The 23,472-nt window shown below is 41.6% G+C and overlaps 1 protein-coding gene across 8 annotated transcripts in view; it reads right to left on the minus strand.

The window, feature by feature from the left end:
- The window catches only part of LOC129776956 (neuroligin-4, X-linked), a 92,794-nt gene that overhangs the window by 13,574 nt on the left and 55,748 nt on the right, over window positions 1-23,472 (minus strand). For all 8 annotated transcript variants that reach the window (XM_055782928.1, XM_055782927.1, XM_055782926.1 and 5 more), the window contains 3 exons: window positions 18,984-19,172; window positions 18,718-18,913; window positions 15,880-15,984 (listed from right to left, as the gene is read on the minus strand). In XM_055782928.1, the coding sequence (XP_055638903.1) occupies window positions 15,880-15,984; window positions 18,718-18,913; window positions 18,984-19,172 (490 nt within the window). The remainder of the gene's footprint in view (window positions 1-15,879; window positions 15,985-18,717; window positions 18,914-18,983; window positions 19,173-23,472) is intronic.

Raw genomic sequence — 23,472 nt, forward strand, 5'->3', positions numbered from 1 at the left:
GTAGTGGTTTTCATTAGAGAGATCCATAGCTATAGATGGTTTTATTCACGTGAAAATAGGGTGAGAATAAATATATATATATATATATATATATATATATATATATATATATATATATATATATATATATATATATATATATATATATATATATATAACTTGAATAAATTTATTTTTATATATAACTTGAATAAATTTAGCGTATGTAGATGCTTGTGAATTTCTCACTGGTGAGAAATCACTAAAGTTGGATGCAGTTCTACTTCAGGTGAATACATTCATCGAAAATATGAATATATTCATTATAGAAGTTCACGCTAGTGTAATGCGGTTGATGCGATTTCTATAAATCTCATCATATTTCTTCACATGAATATATCACTAGTCTAAACCCACCCTAAGAATATTCACAATCCCATGGACAGCGAGACAATTCAACCACGTACTCGTTGACAGCAAATTTTTCTTCGTCATCATGAACGCTCGCTACTATCACAGTGTGAATGTACAGGGTTTTCCAACTTTAAATTCCGAAAGTAAATTGAAATAAAACACACTTAGAATTCGAATTTCGATTAAACTTTTATTTCAAATTAAAGTTTGGTTTATGCCATTATGTGTGAAATACAACATCATTCAAATGTCCACCTAGGGCTTCCTCGAAAACCTTGATCCGGAACAGGTAATTTTCGATGACTTTTCGGCACATATGGGGCGGTATCTCGGTCATAACTTCACGAATGTTTTCTTTCAAATGTTCAAGAGTTTGCGGAGAGTTGGCATAGACACGGTCTTTCGCATAACCCCACAAAAAAAGTCTAGCGGGTTCAAATCGCATGATCTGGACGGCCAATTGGCATCACCAAAACGCGAAATTATGCGTCCCTCAAATTTCGTTCGCAATATGGCCATGTTCGGTCGTGTTGTGTGGCACGTGGCGCCGTCCTGCTGGAACCACTTGCCATCCGTATCCATATCTTCAATTTGTAGCAAAAAAATCGGTTAACATGCGTCCATAGCGCTCACCATTCACAGTTACCGTCTCGCCGTCCTCATTTTCAAAGAAATACGGCCCGATGACTCCACCAGACCATAATGCGTACCAAACAGTGACTTTTGGCGGATGCAATGGCCTCTCAACAATCACGTGTGGATTTTCTGAGCCCCATATACGGAAATTTTGGGTGTTCACATAGCCACCGAGCTCGAAATGTGCCTTATCGCTGAAGAAAATTTGATGCGAAAATTCAGCATTTTGCTGCTGTTGTTCGTTCACCCAATCGACGTATGCCCGACGCATTCCATGGTCACCACGCTCTAATTTTTGTACCAGCTGGACTTTATATGGTGTAGGTGCAAGTCCAAATGCAAAATTCGCCACAATGATGTGTTTGACAAGCCCAATTGCTGAGCACGCCGTGGAATCGAAACATTCGGGTCATCCTCCACACTGGCAGCAACAGCAGCAATATTTTCGGCCGAACGCACATTACGATGATGCACAGGTTTCATAATATTCGCTACGGATCCAGTTTGTTCGAATTTACGCACTACATTAGCGATTGTGTGCTCTGTAGGCCGTCCATGACGACCAAAATCCGTCCGTAATGCTCGAAAAACATTTGCCGGTTTTCATCATTTTTATAGTATAATTTAACAAAATTAACACGTTGTGCGATGCTAAAACGATCCATATTGTAAAATGGCAGACATTCAACTAACGATATGACGCTTTGGTTGACAGCTATGTCAAACGGTTGTCAGCGCAGGGCTGTATACTTTCGGAAGCCCGAAATGGAAAACCCTGTACAAATGGGATCGTATGTGTATCCAGGAACGGGTGTTTTTTTACGTAATGCAATTACGCTTTATCCGGCCAAAACACGTATTGTCCATTTGCATGATGTTTTTGTTTTGTTCTTTAAACATTCATTTTAGCACTCATTTTGATTGATAGTCAAACCAGAGAGCTTGGACCATGCCTTATGGTGGGTTTAGACTAGGGATATATTCACTCTCGAAAACAGCAGCATGTACAGCATCACTTTCTGTTCGGTTTAATTTAATTATGTTTAAACTTATATTTTATGTTCAGAGATGCAGTAGAACTATCTGTAGAGGAGTAGCTCTTTCTGAATAAATGATGTACTACACGTTTACTACTAGATTCTCAATAACTTTTATTCCATCACGCTTGTAACAAACACGTCCGTATGGTTTTCCGTTATGCAACATTCTTCCCCGTCTATCTATACGTATCTGACAGTTCCGCACAAAATCGTCATCTTCAGGTGTGTTTCATCGCTGCCTGTAGTTGTACGCGATGCTAAGGCGAGTCCATACTCTGAAATAGAATCGATCGTTTTCGGGAATGTGCATCTTCGAAAGAGGGAAGTAACTTTCGGCGTTCAAAATAAAACATTTCAGTGACGAAATCTGTTCATCAGTGTATTCCAGTGTTCTTGGCTTCTTTCGGCATATTCTTCTGATTATTTTCAATGTTTTATAGATGGTGAGAACAGTTGAACTTTTTTCATGCATCTTAGTGAATCCTTGTTGTTGAAGGCACGAGAAAGAGAACGAAGTCTGACTCATCTTCCACTACCTTGCTTGCGAGTAGTTGCTGGGGATCTTGAGATATGGTAAACAGTCGAAGCCGTAACATTTTCGCTTTTATTTTGATTTTCCGCCAGCATTTCGAGCAAAACTGATCAATTATAAACAAAACAAAAATACTAGCATAGAGAGAGAGAGAGAGAGAAAAAAAATTGAAAAATTTGAAAAAAGTTCAAAATTTTGGTTGCCACCCGATAGTAGGAGTTACCATGCGCCCAAAACTCCGATGCCAAAACCGACCACCTTTCCACACCACACCTTTCGATACCATTTGTTCAAGCGGTGTGCTACACGCACACATTGATGGTCATGCTATTCGCTCCAGGCGAGTTCTGTATAAAATGTCATTGGCTACAGATGGATTCTGTACTCAAACGCTGAATAAAATAACCAGTGCTATTTCCAGCGCTCTACACATACAACTGAGGAGATTGGCGCAGCTAAACTAAACGATGGGAGAAGCCAAATCCGCAATGCAGTCAGCGGTTCTGCGAAAGTTGTACTAGACAGTGAAAGCTGAACACTAGAAATGCCTAGCCCGATGAAGAATGACACTAATTGGTCAGTGAAAAGAAAAGTTGCAGCAACGCACTCGAGCTAACGAGGAACACTATAAAGTCTTTCAGAAACGGCAGACCTCATTTTTCGGAGAGAAGAAATAAAACAACTGAGGCGAGATGCGGAAGTTTTATGACTTTCTACCGCGTACCGATATATGCATTGACCTGAACGGTGATCTTCTTACAAATGTAAACGAAGCAAAGTGGATGTAGTGTAACAGCGAACACCTCAACGACACGGTGCAAGTACCTAAATAGCAGAAGATTCGGGAAGAGATTGGGAAGCTCATAAATAAACTGAGCCGCTGACATGGCCCAGTTACCTGGCGAGTTTTTTAAGTATGAATGAGCGAGGCGAGGGTGCCCCATCGATTTATCTCTATGATCTGGGATGAGGAGAAGGAGCCACAAGATTGAATCATGGTATTGTGTATCCGATCTACAAAAAGAGTCATATGTTGGATTGCAACAACTACCGCGACACCACGCTTATTAACGTCGCCTAAAAAGTACTCGTAGATTCCAGATCCTCTCCCGCGCTACCATTAATAAGATATTTACGCTCCGACAAACTCTGCAAAATTGTTGTGAATATACCTTGTTCACGCATCACATATTAATCGACATTATTGCAGCGTACGATACAGTGAATCGAGAACAGTTGTAGCAACTGATGTACGAGTATATCAAGCTACCATGGAGAAAGTGATGTGTTTAGTGCGAGTATCAGGGATCCCTTCAAATCACTGGAAGGTTTTACCAATAAATCATCACTACATCGCTCTTGAGGGCGCACAACTTTGGAACAGTGATGAAAACGTACACCAGACTTAAGGCTGAGGTCATGAGATGAATGCATAAACCAAGTGCATAGTTATTGTACATATTCTTGTGGACGACGACAAACTGGAGGTGGATAACGAGTTCGTGAACTTGAGATCGCTGATAACCTTAGACAACGATACCAACAAGGAGATTCGGAGACGCATTTTAGCAGAAAATCGTGCTTTCTTCTGACTCCGTAGAATCCTACAATAATACGTGATACTGATACGCGATAAGATCGTTTGTCCTTAGACTTAGCGAATGGAAAGTGATACGGACAATTTTTTGCCACCGAAACCTTCCAATATTTGCGGACACACTGTGTGGTATCAAACTGCCAATCATATAATTACTCAACATGCATCATAATGATGTGTGAGTAACACACCATCCACTCACCCCTTCAACCGTCGGCTTTCCGTTCGGTTCCTAACCATTCCATTTCATTGCTACATATCGTTCGTGCGATGGGTAACAATAACCGAATGTAGTTATCATTTTGCGAATTCAGCGTTCTCGAGGTGGCAGTTGTCGCGCATTGGGTGACTCCCGATAAATGGTTGCGGTGGGCGGAACTTGTCATTAGGTTGCCAGATGTTAAGGACCCGAGCCCCGACAGTGCTTCCTCTGCGCGTTAGATCGTTCGATCAGGTTAATGAGTCGTCCTAGTGATTAAAAAACAGGAAGTGAGTTATATCTATGGTATAACCGCAAGGGTGACGTAGGACTATCGTTGATTTAGAGATCATTTGTATGAAGTTGAATCTGAATTCATTCTGAATGAATGAATATTTGGAGAACTTCGAAAACGAGAGCGTTACGTTGGAGGCACAAGGTTTTATGCATCCAATATTGGATACGGAAATATCCTACTGATGGGGAAGAATAATCTTCAGAAGCTATCCTGTTGATTGCGATTGATTGAAAAATCACAAAACCTAATGTATTTGGTCACAGTGTTACATGGATAGAAAACATTAAAATAAACTCTTTCATATGAATGTAATTTTAAATTCCCAGAGGAACTGGCAGATTATTTTCAGTAACGATTAGATATTTCCACATTTTCCTCGATACTGGAAGCCCACCAGTGGTTAATGCTAACTCGATAACCATCTGTTAATAGCACTTGATTGAAACATATTTGGTCACAGTGTTACATGGATAGAAAACATTCAAATAAACTCTTTCACATGAATGTATTTTTAAAATCCTAGAGGAACTGGCAGATTATTTTCCGGATCTTTCTCGATCCAAACGGAAAGAATTCCGTGCGTGTATGTGTGTGTGTGTAGCGGCTGCTTCGAGATCTTCCCGGGGAACCGTTTGTAGCATCACTCTCCTCCTGATGGATTCCCTTCTGGCCTAAGGTGCACAAACAGGCTCTTGGTGACACCGTTCATCCGCGCTTTCATGATAAATGAAGAGCTTCACCACAACAGCGACAACATGCTCCAATCGCTGTTCAATTAGAACTGAGTGGATTTCCGAGCGGCGCTCGCTTATATACCGATTGGTGATTTCAATAGCCTATTTTGAAAGCAAATTTAAGACTATTGAAACAAGTTTTTGGATCAGAAAGTAACAAGTATAGAACGCGTAGACATTTTATCTTTCGAATTAAGTGTTTATCATACCATTTCGTTCAGTTGTTTAGGAGCTATTAACACTCAAAATCTCGGTCTCCGGCGTAACGCTTTCGTTTTCGAAACTTTGATTTTACACCCCGGTATAGAAATGAAAGACGTAGTCCTACGTCAAAATTGCAGGATAATAACCCACGACCGAGTAGAACTAGTGGAAAACTCAAAGATCCTTGTTCCGTGTATGTCGCTGAACTGGGTGCGATATACTACGCACTAGGGATCATTGAAACATTGCCCATCGACCATTATTTTATTTTTTCAGACAGTCTCAGCTCAATAGAGGCAATTCGTTCAATGAAAGTGATAAACGCTCATCTTTTTCCTAACAAGAATAAGACATCTATTGGGTGTTTTGGTCGAAAAATTATTCAAGATTACTTTACCATGGGTTCCCTCTCATTGCTCGATTCCGGGGAATGAGAAAGCGGACTCGCTAGCTAAGGTGGGCGCTTCAGAAGGCACACTTTTTGAAAGGCAAATTGCTTATAACGAATTTTTCCACATTCCTCGTCAGGACACACTCGTTAGTTGGCAGCGCATGTGGAGTGAAGATGAGTTCGGTCGCTGGTTACACACGATTATCCCTAAGGTTTCGACGAAAGCTTGGTTTAAGGGATTGAATGTAGGTCGTGATTTCATTCGCGTGATATCTCGGCTTATGTCCAATCACTACAACCTAAACGCGCATCTCTATCGCATTGGGCTCGCAGCAAACAATCTTTGTGATTGTGGCGATGGCTACCACGACATCGAGCATAATGTCTGGTCGTGTATCCGGTTCCATGCTGCTCGCTCTCAGCTCTCTAGAGCACTGAGAGCAAAAGGCAGACAATCGGATATCCCCGTTCGGGATATCTTAGGTAGCCGTGATCCTGATCTTCTGCTTCATCTATACCTGTTCCTCAGAAACGCCGATGTCAACGTTTAATGATGTTTCCTTCGTTGTGTCCCTGTTTCATATCCCTCCTATCCGATCTATAAACTTTTACTTAGTCGCGGCAATACATACACACACTCTTTACAGATACACGGGCCAAAGGTTGTGCAGTCCACTGATCATTCAACAAGAGCCAAAGGTTGTACCGCTCATGACAACTCTACACGAGCTGATGTTTGCGCCGGCTAGTGACCATTCTATCCTGGATTCCTCGAGTCGAGAACATGCACCACGCTAGATATGGGGTACAGACTAGGGGGCGTTGCTGATTAATGATCAGCTGCATCCCAAAAGGAAGTATCCCGTGTCGGGTACAGGTACAGAGCATTGGAGACAGCAACATCACAACATCACAGCAACAAACACTTGTAATACTAACCTCGAGCCAACCGCGAGTAATCGGTTACATATTACTAACATAGTTATAAGGCAAACATTGTCGAAATATTGAACTCCCGGCCCCGTCAGGTTGACGCCATATGACCCTTAATAAAAATATATATTTTGGATAAAAAAAAACAGGAAGTGGGTTATATCTATGGTATAACCGCAAGGGTGACGTAGGACTATCGTTGATTTAGAGATCATTTGTTTGAAGTTGAATCTAAATCCATCCTGAATGGATGAATAAATAAATATTTGGGTGACTTCAAAAACGAGAGTGTTACTTTGAAGACTCAAGGTTTTATGCATCCAATATTGGATACAAAAAACCTTGTTCTGAAGAATAATCTTTAGAAGCTTTCCTGTTAACTGCACTTGATTGACAAATCACAAAACCAAATGTATGTGGTCGCAGTATTATATGGATAGAAAACATTAAAATAAACTCGCTTGAATGTAATTTTCAATTCCAAGGGGAACTGGCAGATTATTTTTCAGCAACGATCATTTCTTTCCAGGTTTCCTCTCGATAACCAGCAAACGAAAAGAGTTGCGCGCGTGTATGTGTGTGTGTGTGGCGGCTGCTTCTATGTTTTCCCGAGGAACCGTATTTGGATGCTGATACTCTCTTGGTCACCTTCTCTTCTCCTTCTGATCGATCGGCTTTTCTGCGCTCCCTCACAGTTAAAACAAACTGATTGCATTTCAGGTCAGGTCAAGCCAGGTAATGAATACTTCGATCCCTCGCCGTTCAGCTCGTTCAGTAACGATGTTGTCTTGTCGATGTCCTCAGGCGTCGTGCACAAATTACGTAACGCAAAAATCCGGATTTTGAACCTCCCCCCCCCGTTTCGTAACGCAATTTCCTATCTCTAATAAACAGAAAGTAACGCAACATCTAACCCCTCCCCCCTTATCGCGTTACGTAATTTGTGCACGACGCCTCACGAAAAATGAATGGGTTTCACCACCAGAATATCATTTCAGTATGCTTTTCGTGCGTGATTGAATCGAGAGAAGGTGTGGTTTACGATGGTAATTTGGAAGGCAAACTAGAGGAGAATGAACTCTCTGAGTATGAAAATTTCGGCGACTGAGCAATAATCGATTGAAAATTATATAATTTTGGCGATACGAAACATTTTCCGTTTTTCATGTTATGCATCCATTATTGGATACGAAAATATCCTACTGATGGGAAAGAATAATCTTCAGAAGCTTTCCAGCTAATTACACTTGATTGAAAAATTACGAAATCAAATGTATTTGGTCGCTGTGTTCGCCATATAATTAGAAAACATTAAAATAAACTCTTTCGCATGGATGTATTCTTCAATTCCCAGGGAACTGGCAGATTATTTTTCAGCAACGATTAGATCTTTCCGGAATTTTCTCGATGCTGTATGGCATCCAAACGAAAATTCTCATTTCAGTTTGGCCTGCAAAAAACTTTTCTGAACTCTAATCCATCAAATTTGGAGCCCAGAAAAGGGCCGTTGATTATATGCTAAGCTAATATAGCACCCTCTCCTTGGATTCAACGGGCCAGATAAATGTCCTTGGGCATGACGTGACGCGTTTTACGTGGATAGCACACAAATTTGTATCTTCGAATAAGCCTCCTGCAGCGTCATAACCGCGGAACTTTGGAAGCGCAAGTCGGTTTTGAAGTCCTGAGCAATTCCACGAACCAAAAGCTGCAAAGGTAGCTTGCGGATCAGCAATTCGGCCGACTTCCGATAGCGATGAATTTCACGCAAAGTTCCCGGTCGATAGCGATGTGGCTTCCTCACCTATCCAGCGGCTGGTGCGCTTATCCGAGCTGCTTTCGTGTGCCTTACCACTGAAAGACTAACCTGCTATCTGCTTGGTCCCAAACAAACGAGTCGTCACGGTGCGGGAGTAGAGTAAGAAATGAACGAAAGCAAAGGAAGCGACATTTTATAACCTGTTTTCGAAGCTATCATTAAGCTATTGAAACAATTTTCCGACTCAATAAATAGCAATCATATAACTCTTGGACATTTTATCTTTTGTATGAAATGATTATCACTGTTCCGTTGATCCGAAGCAGAATGAATCACGCTTGAAGAAGGAATGGATTTTTTCTTGGAATTTACTTTAAAATAATGCCCTTTCCCAACACTTAAAAACGACAAACGGTAAACAGTTTCATCAAAGTGATTTCTTCGATATGGGGATATATTCACTACATCATGTCATGTATTTCATATTCTTCATTATGAAATCCATATCCATGGCACCTATCGGTATCGAATTATCATCGACACCGCGATTTTCGCTAAATGCTCCTTTCAGTTCGGCCTGTAAAAAACTTTTCTGAACTCTAATCCATCAAATTTGGAGCCCTGAAAAGGGCTGTTGATTATATGCTAAGCTAATATAGCACGCTCTCCTCGGATACGATGGGCCAGCTGGATGTCCTTGGGCATGATGTGACGCGTTTTGCATGGATAGCACACAAATTGGTATCTTCGAATAAGCCTCCTGCAGCGTCATAACCGCGAAACTTTGGAAGCGCAAGTCGGTTTTGAAGTCCTGAGCAATTCCACGAACCAAATGCTGCAAAGGTAGCTTGCGGATCAGCAATTCGGTCGACTTCTGATAGCGACGAATTTCATGCGAAGTTCCCGGTCGATAGCGATGTGGCTTCTCCACCTATCCTGCTACTGGTGCGCTTATCCGAGCTGCTTTCGTGGTGCCTTACCACCGAAGGACTAACGAGCTGTCTGCTTAGTCCCGATGAAACGAGTCCTCACGGTGCGAGAGTAGAGTAAGAAATGAACGAAAGCAAGGGAAGTGTCATTTTATAAAACATAAAAGAATCGAATGTAAGCCCCACCCTCTTTATTATATTAGGCTGTCAAAAAAGTCCTGCGGTATTTTTTTTTGAATTTTCATTTGTTCATAAAATTAGTTACAATCATCTGTTTTAAGTCAAATATGCGCCGTTTTGTTCGATGACTTGTTCCCAAAGAGATGCCAACTTCATAATACCCCTGTTATAGAAGCTCACTTCCTTATTGGCAAAAAACTCGGATAGCCAATTTTCACAGGCCTCTTTTGTGGCTAACTTCTGACTACCTGGCTCGTTCGCCATGGACAAAAACAGATGGTAGTTACTTGGTGCAAGGTCCGGACTATACGGCGGATGCAAAAGAACCTCCCATCCGAGCTCCCGGAGCTTCTGGTGCGTCACCAAAGAAGTGTGTGGCCTGGCGTTGTCCTGATGGAAGACAATGCGGCCTCTGTTTATCAAAGATGGCCTCTTCTTCATGAGTGCTACCTTCAAGCGGTCCAGTTGTTGGCAGTACAGGTCCGAATTGAGCGTTTGGCCATAGGGAAGCAGCTCATAATACATTATTCCTTGGCAATCCCACCAAACACACAGCAGAACCTTCCTGGCCGTTAATGAGGGCTTGGCCATCGTCTGAACCGCTTCAGCGGGCTTCGACCACGACCGTTTGCGCTTCACGTTGTCGTAAGTGACCCACTTTTCATCGCCAGTCACCATCCGCTTCAGAAACGGATCGATTTTGTTGCGATTCAGCAGCGATTCACATGCGTCGATACGGTCAAAGATGTTTTTTTGCGTCAACGTGTGTGGCACCCATACATCGAGCTTCTTTGTGAATCCAAGCTTCTTCAAATGGTTAATAACGGTTTGATGACTTATCCCCAGCTCTTGGCCGATGCTACGGCTGCTACTATGCCGGTCTTTCTCGGCTAATTCAGCGATTTTGTCGCAATTTTCGACGACAGGTCTTCCGGAGCGTGGCGCATCTTCGACAACCTCTACACCAGAACGAAAACGTTGAAACCATCGTTGTGCGGTGGAAATGGAAACTGTATCGGGTCCATAAACTGCACAAATTTTATTGGCAGCTTGAGATGCATTTTTGCCTTTGTCATAGTAGTACTGTAAAATATGTCGGATTTTCTCTTTATTTTGCTCCATATTTGCGACACTAGAACTCACGAACGACTCAACCAAACAAAACACTGTCAAGCACTATATTATAGCGCCTTTACCTTTACCTAAAAATACCTTTCCAACAAGCTATAGTATGACTCGATACAATGAATACAACTAGAACTACGCGCTTACAACGACACCTCGCGGAAATACCGCAGGACTTTTTTGACAGCCTAATATAAGCTTACTGTATACTCACGAATATAATAAGGGTGGGATTTAGATTCTATACTTTTATGGTTTATAAAATGACGCTTCCTTTGCTTTCGTTCATTTCTTACTCTACTCTCGCACCGTGAGGACTCGAGCTGGTTAGTCTTTCGCAGACAGCTCGTTAGTCATTCGGTGGTAAGGCACACGAAGTCAGCTCGGATAAGCGCACCAGTAGCAGGATAGGTGGAGAAGCCACATCGCTATCGACCGGGAACTTTGCGTGAAATTCATCGCTATCAGAAGTCGACCGAATTGCTGATCCGCAGCTACCTTTGCAGCATTTGGATCGTGGAATTGCTCAGGACTTCAAAACCGACTTGCGCTTCCAAAGTTCCGCGGCTATGACGCTGCAGGAGGCTTATTCGAAGATACCAATTTGTGTGCTATCCATGCAAAACGCGTCACATCATGCCCAAGGACATCCAGCTGGCCCATCGTATCCGAGGAGAGCGTGCTATATTAGCTTAGCATATAATCAACGGCCCTTTTCAGGGCTCCAAATTTGATGGATTAGAGTACAGAAAAGTTTTCTACAGGCCGAACTGAAAGGAGCATTTAGCTAAAATCGTGGTTTCGATAATAATTCGTTACCGATAGGTGCCATGGATATGGATTTCTTAATGAAGAATATGAAATACATGACATGATGTAGTGAATATATCCGAAGAAATCACTTTGGTGAAACTGCATTATAAAATTATTTGTGTACGAATGCCGCAATCGATAGTCGACTCTAATTTGCGCTGGGTAATTTCCTCGGAGGACTCGATTCCTCCTTTGAACATTAATAATCTCTTTCTGGCAAAACGATGTGGTATGAATCACATTATTTGAATGATAGAATGAAAAAGTTTTCTGCCAATTTCCTTCAACCTCCAAACGTATCTTTCTCCCGTTTATCGTTTTCGCGTTCGCTAATCCTTTCTCACAACACCCATTTCTCGTTTGAGAAATTGTTGAGTAAACATTGTTTGCCAGTGCGCGTAGAGCGGGAATTCCTAAAGATTCATTGCACCTCTAATAAATTGCCGAAAGACATGGTCTTACGTTGATCGCACTTGATTGAAAAAATCCAAAACGAAATGTATTTGGTCGCAGCATTATATGAGTAGAAAGCAAATAATCGCTCGAAAATGACTTGATTTTCGCGATGTGAAACATTTTCCGTTTTTCATGTTATGCATCCAATATTGGATACGAAAATTTCCACTGATGGGGAAAAAAAATATTCAGAAGCTTTCCTGTTAATAGCGATAGATTGAAAAATAACAAAACCAAATGTATTTGGTTGCAGTGTTATATGGATAGAAAACATTAAAATAAACTCTTTCGCATGAATGTATTTTTCAATTCCCAGGGGAACAGATTATTTTTCAGCAACGATGATAGCAACGAGAATTCCGCGCGTGTATGTGTGTGTGTGTGTGGCGGCTGCTCCGATGTTTCAAGCGGAACCGTGGCATCACTCTCCTCCTGATGGATTCCCTTTTGGCCTTAGGTGCACAAACAGACTCTTGGTGACACCGTTCATCAGCGTTTTCATGATAAACGAAATTAGCTTCACAACAACAGCGACAACATGCTCCAATCGCTGTTCAATCATAACTGAGTGGGTTTACGAGCGGCGCTCGCTTATATACCGATTGGTGATTTCAATAGCCTGTTTTGAAAGCAATTTTAAGACTATTGAAAGAAGTTTTTGGATCAAAAAGTAACAAGTGTATGACGCGTAGACATTTTATCTTTCAAATGAAGTGTTTATCATACCATTTCGTTCAGTTGTTTAAGAGCTATTAACGCTCAAAATCTCGGTCTCCAGCGTAACGCTTTCGTTCTCGAAACTTTGGTTTTACACCCCGGTATAGAAATGAAAGACGTAGTCCTACGTCAAAAAAACTAGTGAATACAGAACGAGCTACTACAGATTTAGCGTAAGGTTAAGTAAATCAGACTTTTTTCCTGGGGTGTCAAAAAGATCGTTGCTATGCGAATAATCCAGAGTTGATCCAGGATTTAAGAATAATATATAGGGGAAAGGTGGTAAATACGGACACCCTAAGTAAAAGTTGTATAAAGTTGTATGTAGTTATATATGTATATATATATATATATATATATATATATATATATATATATATATATATATTTATTTATATATAACTATCTCACCACAAATTGATAGTCTATGTCTCTTTTCATAATAAAATTTGAGTTTGAGGCAGAAAATTTGAAGAATGAATGTGTCCGACATCTTCGAAAAAATAAGATTGAGTCGGGAAAGATGGACACTAACTGAAAATTCAAGTTTATGTACTCGATATGTTTTGGAGGTCTTCAAATATGCCCTAAAATTGTTCTAACAAGAAGGCTAGATTATGATCACCTAGAAGGGCTTGTAATTTTTCTCATTGTTGACGTAGAACTACAACTCTCAGGAAGGGCGCCAAATCAGAAAACAGGTCACGTTTTTATGAAATAAAGTCAAATCAAATCAGAAATTCTCTAAGATTTGTTGGATATGGATATTACAATTCACTAATCTCTAAACGGTTTAAATTCATAAAAACTGGAAGACCTTCCTTTTTTCCCATACATTTGTTCTGCTGATTCGTGTGCTAACCCTACCCGTATTTCGAATGCTTATAACTCGAACATTTTTAACAGATCGGAATGATGTTTGCATAAATTGATAGGAAATATTTCTACGCGTCTATCATAATTCATAAAATGTTATTTTTCATTAGATGAACAATTGAATTACTGTAAAATGTCAAGCGTTATCTAAACGCCCCAACTGCCCCAACGCCCCAACACAGACTTCAAAATCGATGTGCCTATGGAAATCCGCTTTGCAAATATACATGCAAGAAGGGGGTACTTTTGTTCTCACCGAGCTGTGTTTCCCTAACACGGACTTCAAAATCAATGTGCCTGGGGGAATTCGCTTTGTCAAAATATGCAAGTCGAAGGAAATTTTTTCCCACTGAGCTGTGTTTCCCTAACACGGACTTCAAAATTAATGTGCCTGGGGGAATCCGCTTTGCAATTACATGCAAGTCGGGGGTATTATTCGGTGTTGAGTACTTTTGTACTTGCTTGTCGTTGTGCAGACCGGAATATGTTTCCCTAAAACGTACTTTTAAACTGAGAAGCCTGGGAAAATCGTCATTTCAGATACCAGAGGTGAATGAACTTTCGCGGTTCGAAAACTACGTAAACATGAGATATGCAATAATTTCAGAGGAAAATGTAAAATACAATGATCGTTTGACAATTCTTCCGTTCACATATTTTGGTAGTCCTAGGCATCATATCAAACGTAAAAGGACGTTCATCAAATTTATTTGTAACGAAGAACATAATCTATTACAAAAATTCCGATGCATTCTAAAATAATAGCAAGTGGATTGCACAATATTATAGCGTAGTTCTACGTCGAAAATATGCGGTCGTGTCCTAGATACAACCCCTTAACTTTTTTATGTCTAAAATAGCTTCCGGAATGACGAATTCAGATTACGTTTTAGAAACCGCTCTGCTGATTCGTCCATGATATGTGGGTGCACTTTCAAACGTAGTTAGTGTTAGCGGCTTTCCCGACTTTCCCGTAGTTAGCGTAGTATTTCCCGACTTTCCCCTAGTTTTTCAGAAGCTACAGTTGGAGTGCGCTTGGTCAGGACGTTAATGCTCGGAAGAAACCTCTGATGTCACCAGATTGGAGCACTCCACTTCTTCGGATGCGCCGTAAGACGTTACGGCGCAACAAAAATTCTTGTCAACCCAAACTGCGCCGTCGACGAACTGATGAAACCAAGCATAACTTTCAACTTGCGAGCAAAGCATACCGATGCCTTAATGCTACTCTTAACAAATCATACGTGCTTTGTTCGTCACTAAGGCTAATCGTCAGCTTGGATTGGATATCGAGAATCTCTAGGGATTTACTGATCCTCATTGCCTGAAATCGCTGTACTATTCTCCTGTTCGGCCGATTCTCGAAACTGTATCGGCAGTATGGATCTCTTTTACCGGCACATGCTGAGCATCAGGATTGAATGGATTCAAAAATGCTTTATTCGTAGAGCGCTTAGGCATCTGCCTTGGAGTGGTCCTGGAACCTGCCGCCATATGTAGCCAGATGTCGCTTGCTGGATCTGGATACACTTGAGAGACGAAGGCGTATTCAACAAGCTACTTTCTTTGTCAAGTTTTTTGGTGGTGAAATTGATGCGCCTTACTTGCTCGAGATGGTGAACTTTCGTGCTCTTAGCAGAATTGTACGGTCTTCGTATTTGCTGCAACCGCTTCCACATCGATCATCGTTTAGGCAACATGAGCCGATCTCGGGAATGATCCGTACGTTTTCGTCAGTAGAGCAGTTTTTTGTCTTTGGAGACCCATCTCTACGCTTCAAAAACAGAATTGTGAACGCGGATGTGCTTAATGTTGTGTTTTAATGTTTTATTTTTAAGTTTTAATTCATGAAAACAATGTCAGATGAGCTTATATTCGAACAATATACAAGAATACGGAGCATGTAGTCTTCGATTGTCCTCGATTCGTTATGTAGATACAAAAACATATATAGTGCTATGAGTAATACGATAACAAAAATAATGACGGAGTTCCAACAAAAAGAAGCTGTGGGGGTGCCAGAGGAAAAGACGAAAGGGAAACGAAAATATGTCGTGTGATTGTTACCTTGTAATTGCAGAACCAGATGGCAATAGAATCAAACGAACATTTGAAGAGGTAGGACTCATTATTACCGTACCGTCCACGAAAGGTGCGTAGCCAGGAAGAAATCTGAAAATAGAAATAAATAATTTATCATGGGTAAAACATGGGTTTTTGCAATAAGTACAAATCATTGGGGCTTATTCCCGTATACACTTCACGGTGAAAATGAAATGGAGTGTATGTGAGTGTATGACAACGGAACGGTGTCGACATCTAGATTAGTTTTCCACTAAAACTTATCATTATAATATAAAATTATCTCCAGATACAATTTTTGTAAGAGACTATTTTACCACATGAAAAAAAAAACAAAATTTTCCATTCACATTGAACACTAAGAGAAGAACCGAGCCAGAGCTCACATGCTAGCTACAACTGTGATACGTCAGAGCAGAGGAAGATATCGTGATGCTAAAGCTGCTGGAAAAAGACTCCATCGCCCGAAGAAACTTCATCACTGGGAACGAATTCTCGCGGGGGCGGAGGATTGCTTCTCCAGGCACGATGCGAGGAGCTTTTGTAAAACGTTAAACGGTAACAGGAACCGGATCGTGCCCGTAATGATCATCGACAGGGAAGGGAACCTGATTACCGATAAATTGGAGGTTGCCAGGCATTGGCAGCAGTATTTCGATGGGTTGTTGAATTGTGAAGATGGAGTCGTTGAAAGGAATAGGATTGAGATTGAGGATGGTGGATAAGCTGTGGATCCACCAACCATTGATGGAGTGAGGAAAGAAGTGCAAGAGCTGAAGAACGGCAAAGGACGGCATACCTGCTACTAAAAGTCGGGGGCGAACAACTACTTTGTTTTATTCATCGGACTATCGAGCGAATATGATCCGATGAAGAACCACCTACGAACTGGTTCGAAGGACTCATTTGTCCGATATATAAAAAGGGCCACCGCCTCCACTGTAGCAATTATCGAGGGATAACTCTCCTCAGCTCAGCGTACAAAATTCTCTCCCGCATCATGTGCCACAGACTGAGGCCGTTGCAGGAATCCTTTGTTGGCGAGTACAATGTGGTTTTCGAGAGGGAGGATCCACAATGGACCCAATGTTCACGCTGCGTCAGATCCTCGATAAGTTTCGGGAGTACAACTTCCGGGCTCACCATCTGTTTGTAGACTTCAGGGCTGCATACGACTTAGTTTAACGAAACGAGCTATGGCAGATAATGCTGGGACATGGTTTCCCAACGAAACTTATTACGATGATTCGCGCCACCCTTGATAGGTCAGCATCAAGCGTCAGGATAGGGGGTGAAACATCGGACTCGTTCGTGAGCTTGGACGGTCTGAAGCAGGGTGACAGGTTTTCGAATTTACTATTCAACATCGCGTTGGAAGGTGCTGTACGAAGGGCTGGTGTGCAAAGGAGTGGTACCATCATCAGGAAGTCTCCAATGCTCCTGAGATTTGCGAACGACATCGATATTATTGGTGTTAACCGCAGAGACGTGAAAGAGGCCTATGGACTTCTTAAGAGGGAAGCTACGAGGATTGGGCTCATCATAAACTCTGCCAAAACGAAGTACATGATGGCTGGTAGAGAACGTAGAAGCCCGTCTTGTGCTGGTGCTGCGGTTGTGATAGATGAGGATACTTTTGAAGTAGTCGACGAATTTATTTACCTGGATACATTAGTGACATGCGACAACGAGGTGAGCTGTGAGATTAAGAGACGGTTGCGGCTGCAAACAGGGCGTTCTACGGATTGTATAACCAACTGAGGTCTCGCAGTTTGCAAATCCAAACAAAACTTGCGATCTACAAGACATTGATACTCCCAGTGGCACTCTATGGTCATGAAGCATGAACACTGAAAGAGGCTGACAGGCGAGTCCTTGGTGTCTTTGAGCGTAGAATCCTCGGTCCATCCTCGGCGACAAACTTGAAGACGGTGCATGACGCAGGCGCATGAATCATGAGGTATACCAGGCATACAAATCGGTGAATATAGTCAGGCGTATAGAAGTTGGCAGTGGGCTGGGCATGTAGCTAGAATGTCGAACGAGCGGTCAGCAAAGGCTATATTTAGCATGAATCTCGATAGAGGTCGTGACTCCGTGGGAGGCTTCGCATTCGCTGGATGTTTGCTGTTGACAAGGATGCCAGCGCAGTAGGTGTGAGGGGAGACTGGAGGACAGCAGCCCAACACCGAGCAGCATGGCGACGAATGCTGGATTCGACCCTGGATTGATAATGGGTCCATCGCCAAAAAAGTAAAGTAAAGTCATTCTGCCTGACAACCCATTATTATCTTATCATCTTATTCGTTTTCACCGTGAAGTGTATACGGGAATGAGGCCCATTATATTGGGTTAACCATACTGGAATATTATACCGTTGACTGACACCCTACTAGCTGAAGAGATCTCTACATCTGGCCTTTTTATGCCCTGATAATAATTTTTAATGTTATTTAAATAATTTATGGTACCAGCTGACCATATTACCCCCACTGTGCGTATTACCCGCGGTTCCCCTACAAGCATTTGATCCCAGTAGGACTGAGTTCAATCCCAGCTGGTATCGTTGAGGTTTTTCTGGAGAAGTAATGAAGAACGAAGTGACGCGAACGCAATAAGTCTTCTTTTGACAGATGTGACGTCAAGTATTAGAGTGATTGAAAGTAGAAAGGAATTAAAGACACGATTCAGTCTCACCTCTTTTGAAGGTCTCAAAGAATCTTACAATTGGAACAAATAAATTGACTTTTGATGCATCGAACACATATTCATGGCTTCTCAATCCATTAACACATTGAGTTATTTGTTATTGTTATGTAATACCTCGGGCTCTCTGGAGTGATTCGAAGAAGTTCAGTGATGGACTTTGTACGCAGACATGGGGCTAAATCATCCGCTATCACATCGATATGGCATGCGGTTTGTTCGGCAACCAATTTTTTTAACGAGAGTGGTTCTCTTTGAATTGCCCATGGTGATAATGCAGAACCGCTTAGTAGAATTGCTCGATTAATTAAGTCTATCAATGAAAAAAATTACATAGATAACAGAGCTTTGTATATGAATCAAGATTTCTGAGTTATATTTACCACTAGCCACGGGTGAAACAACTAACATATTTGCTAACGCAGCACCAGTTCCATGTCCCATCAATGTAATTCGTAATGGATCTCCATGAAATGCAGATAAATTCTCCTTTAACCAGTGTAAGGCCGCTACTAAATCCATTAAACCGAAATTTCCCTGATTACTTCCTTTTGCGCCAGTTTTCAAAAAACCTGAAAATATAATATAAGAATATATTATTCTCCGAATGAATTCATACAATCGCTTCCTTAATTTTGATGTGGTATGGTATGTGAAGCAACTTTAATCAGGCATGACAGTTGTGAAAGTCCTAGAAATAAGTCGCTCATTTTAGCCAACATCAAGCATGTCAACACTATCAGGGATTCATCCACGTCCGAACCGAACCCGTCTAAACCAAGGGATTGCTAAGATGGCCGCCTTTTAGTAGCCAGCATAGAAAATCATGAGCATAGAAATCATAACCTAAAATTAAAAATGAAGTGCTCCGCGCGATTCTTCAGCTGTGATTTTAATTGTAAATCGTCAAGAATACTTCCGGATGAGTAACCAAACATCGCTTGCCAAAGGAAACTATCTAACGTAATCCAATATTAACATATATGACTCCAAACATTAAACAATACGTGAGCCCGCTAAGCGCGAGCCCTGTTCTATGCTGCCTACGCTCAATTTGCATTGGATGGGATAGGGTTGCCAGAGCCCCGGTCTAAACCGAAAATGTGTGTTTCTTCCAACGAATTTCGTGAAGTGTGTAACGTATGCATTGAGAAAAATAGACTGATTTAAACAATTTTCATACAACTACCCCGCCTCCTGATAGTGAATGTGTCTATACATCGCCAATCAAAGCAACCTTGTTGTGTGTACAGAAAAGAATTGACAGTGTTATCCGTTGATTTGCATCAGTGTAACCAAGATGCTGAACTATAGGTGTTTCGTTCTTGACACTTTCAGGACATGACGTGAGACGAGTAGCGAGACGTAACTTTCAGAATTATTTACTATTTGTTTGGGTGTGTGGTTATGATTTCAATGTCAACTCGCTAAGGTAAATAATTGAAGGAAAAAATAAGCAAATATATATTCGTGGAATATGGTGCACAACCTCCTTTTGCCCTAGCCAATTACTTGTAACGGCCCTTTCCGGATCTCCTTCCCGGTATATGCACAGCATTCTCCTCCTCCCTGCCCTTAGAAAAATCCTCGGTCGAAAACTACTAAATACATTTGGTAATGCAAAATTAGTAGAATGTACAAATTTTTTGTACATATTGTCAACAGACCCGCATCCCTACCAGAGATTAGTATATTTTACTCGATAACATTAGTAAGCTTGGATATTGTCATATCTGAAAACTGGTGAGAAAAGCGCGTATTAACCATTTTCATTGCTCCCATAAGGCAATACGGAGGTATAATAAGGATATAATTCTGATACGTGCATTTTCGGCGAGAAAATGTAGCCGATATTGGGCTTCCGAATCATGGTTCTGCTTGACATATGTGTTTATTAGTACGGTCGAAAATGACTATAGATTGGTACTATTTACCAAAAAATTCGTTATATTTACTAATTATTTCTCTCAGTGTGAGCGAAATCAGTGGAGCCACAATCAGCGTTATTTTTTGTCACCATCGCCGTAAGCTGATAGTACTCTTTTCCCCGCCGATGGGAGCCAAACAGAAGTACATTTTGTTTGGAAAGAAAGGCGAAAAGATATACTAAAACATCCTTCTGCACTGTTATGATTCGACAATAAAGCGCGAGCAGCTATTTTGCCAACGAATGCATTTGTCACCAAAAGATACGACTTGTTTTGTAAACAAATTTGTTTTTTCACGAGCAATAGCCGAACAGCAATTTTGACATTGTGGTCCACCTATAGTACAACGCCTTGAGTGTAACCATCCGGGTGACATCTTTAGAGAACCCCTATTGAACTGACAGGAGCCAACATATCGAGTATCCCACTGACATTTTCCCTTTGTTTTCACATGAATTGGGTATCCCAATGACAGTTCTGCTTGAGATTTTGCTAACGATCCTAGTATCAATCATAGCACCCGGCTAAGTGTAACCTTCTGTAACACACTACCTGTGCAGCTTCGCCATAAACCAATTCACCCTAATTTTTGTCATTTGACATATGATTTGCATACAGGGGAAGGGATCGTTAAACAGGAAACATGTTGTGTGAACTTTATAGGTATGTGTCCAGAAGTTGGTCATCGCACACCACTTACCAACTTGATAGGACAATTGTTTGTTCGGTCTCACGACATTTTATTTGTTCTCGGTTTAAACTGTTGTTGTAGGTTTAAATATTTTTAGTTAAATAAATAGATTGAGTTTGTGGTTTAAAATAAAACATTAAGAACATTATACCAAAAACATACCGGTCAGTATGGTAATATCTGGTTAAAACAATAATTTTACCTTAACCCATAGTTACAATACTAGATTTAAAAATAACACAAAGTCACAGCGTACATTCATATAAATTAAACTCGTTAAAAAAGGTAATTGATTAAAAACTAGTTCAAAGTTCAATAAATAAAATGGTGACTTCACATGTACTAATGATTCCTGTTGGTCAGGTCCGACCAAGGGGCCTTTATGTCTTGGCTCATTCCCACAGACTCGCCCGGGGACATTTTACAAGGTCGCACAGAAGGAAGCCCTGACGAGGGACGATCAACTAGGTTATTGGCCAACAAAGACACCTTCAGTAATCTAAACTGAATTCGCAGATTTACCCGCGCCGAGCACGAGGACGACCCACAAAACAGTAAATACAGCGTTGTCACCCATAAAACCATCCTGACATACACCCACAAACAAAAACCTATCTAAATAAATAACGATTCTAACTACATTCTGTTTTACACATTACCACGGCAAACAGTCCTTAATTAGTCTTTTTCGCTTTATATTATCCGTCATTCGGTTTCGAAAGGAACCACAAGGCCTCGCTCGGAGACAGTGATCAGAACAACTAGCTTAGAACCCTTTGAGCCTAAGTTAGTGGGACTCAACTTGTAGATACGTGTTTTCTCACTATGTGTTCCAGCTTACTGGCTGTTCTGTCGGTCCCAATAAGGTTTGAGACGAAACGCTGTCGACCTAAAGAGTCTCTTTCCGTTTATAGTCTGGGAATAACATGAGCCATGACAAGAACAGTCAAGCAATTACGCTCGATGCGTTGTTCGTACTGACAGCTGCACCCCGGTCCGAATGTTGTAAATGCCGGATAAAACCGATCCGACATTTACAATGATTACGGCATTACATCCTCTTCCTTCTGGATAAACGGGAAAACGTCGAACCGAAGCCTGTTTCCAGTCGCCCGACGTTGCTTCAATACCATAGAGCGGAGTAGAAGCTGGAGAGGAAGACCGACCACAAGGTGGCCTTACCGTTCCGCACCTTGGACTGAAAGTTCGAAGCAGACGGCCAAACGGTATAGAAGTACCTGGTCAAAATGGACATTCTTATGCAGAAGCGTCAGTAGATATCGGCCGTGTCTGAGCAACGGGCAGGAGCATCCAAAAGAAGTTGCTGAAGGTCCTGTTGAGAAGACGATAATGACTGGCAGAGGACCGAGTGCTTAGGAAGTAGGAAGGAAGGAAGTAGGCGATCACGGCAAATATAACTCCCACACCAAGTTCCCGAAAAAGCAACTTCTGTGGTTGACGATCAGCGAGAAGGGCGTATCCTAGAAATACAGTACGAAGTGTCTACTGGAAGTTGCCGCCTTCATCAAGAAGTATCACGAGAAAAGGAATGTGGTCTTTTGGCCGCTAAGGGTTCACTGAAACAGATTCACCGAAAGAAGATAAACGTTGTACCGAAATCCGTCAAACCTGCCAACGTCTCCCATCAGCGACCCATTGAACATTTTTGGTCGAACTTATATCAGTGGATCCAATGATTGCGTGGTCAAATCGAAGAAGCAATTGATCGCGAAGGCCACGAAAAAGAAGGAGAACATACCAGCATCCACCTTTTCACCGGCCGTGCGGAGGTTCCGACCGACTGTCATAAGGCCATCCGGTAGAGCGTCGAAGCATTTTTATAGGAATAACATGAGCCATGACAAGAACAGTCAAGCAATTACGCTCGATGCGTTGTTCGTACTGACAGCTGCACCCCGGTCCGAATGTTGTAAATGCCGGATAAAACCGATCCGACATTTACAATGATTACGGCATTACATCCTCTTCCTTCTGGATAAACGGGAAAACGTCGAACTGAAGCCTGTTTCCAGTCGCCCGAAGTTGCTGCAATACCATAGCGACCGATTGAACATTTTTGGTCGAACTTATATCAGCGGATCCAATGATTGCGTGGTCAAATCGAAGAAGCAATTGATCGCGAAGGCCACGAAAAAGAAGGAGAACATACCAGCATCCACCTTTTCACCGGCCGTGCGGAGGTTCCGACCGACTGTCATAAGGCCATCCGGTAGAGCGTCGAAGCATTTTTAT

Source organism: Toxorhynchites rutilus, chromosome 3, assembly GCF_029784135.1.
Source record: "Toxorhynchites rutilus septentrionalis strain SRP chromosome 3, ASM2978413v1, whole genome shotgun sequence".
Lineage (NCBI taxonomy): Eukaryota > Metazoa > Arthropoda > Insecta > Diptera > Culicidae > Toxorhynchites > Toxorhynchites rutilus.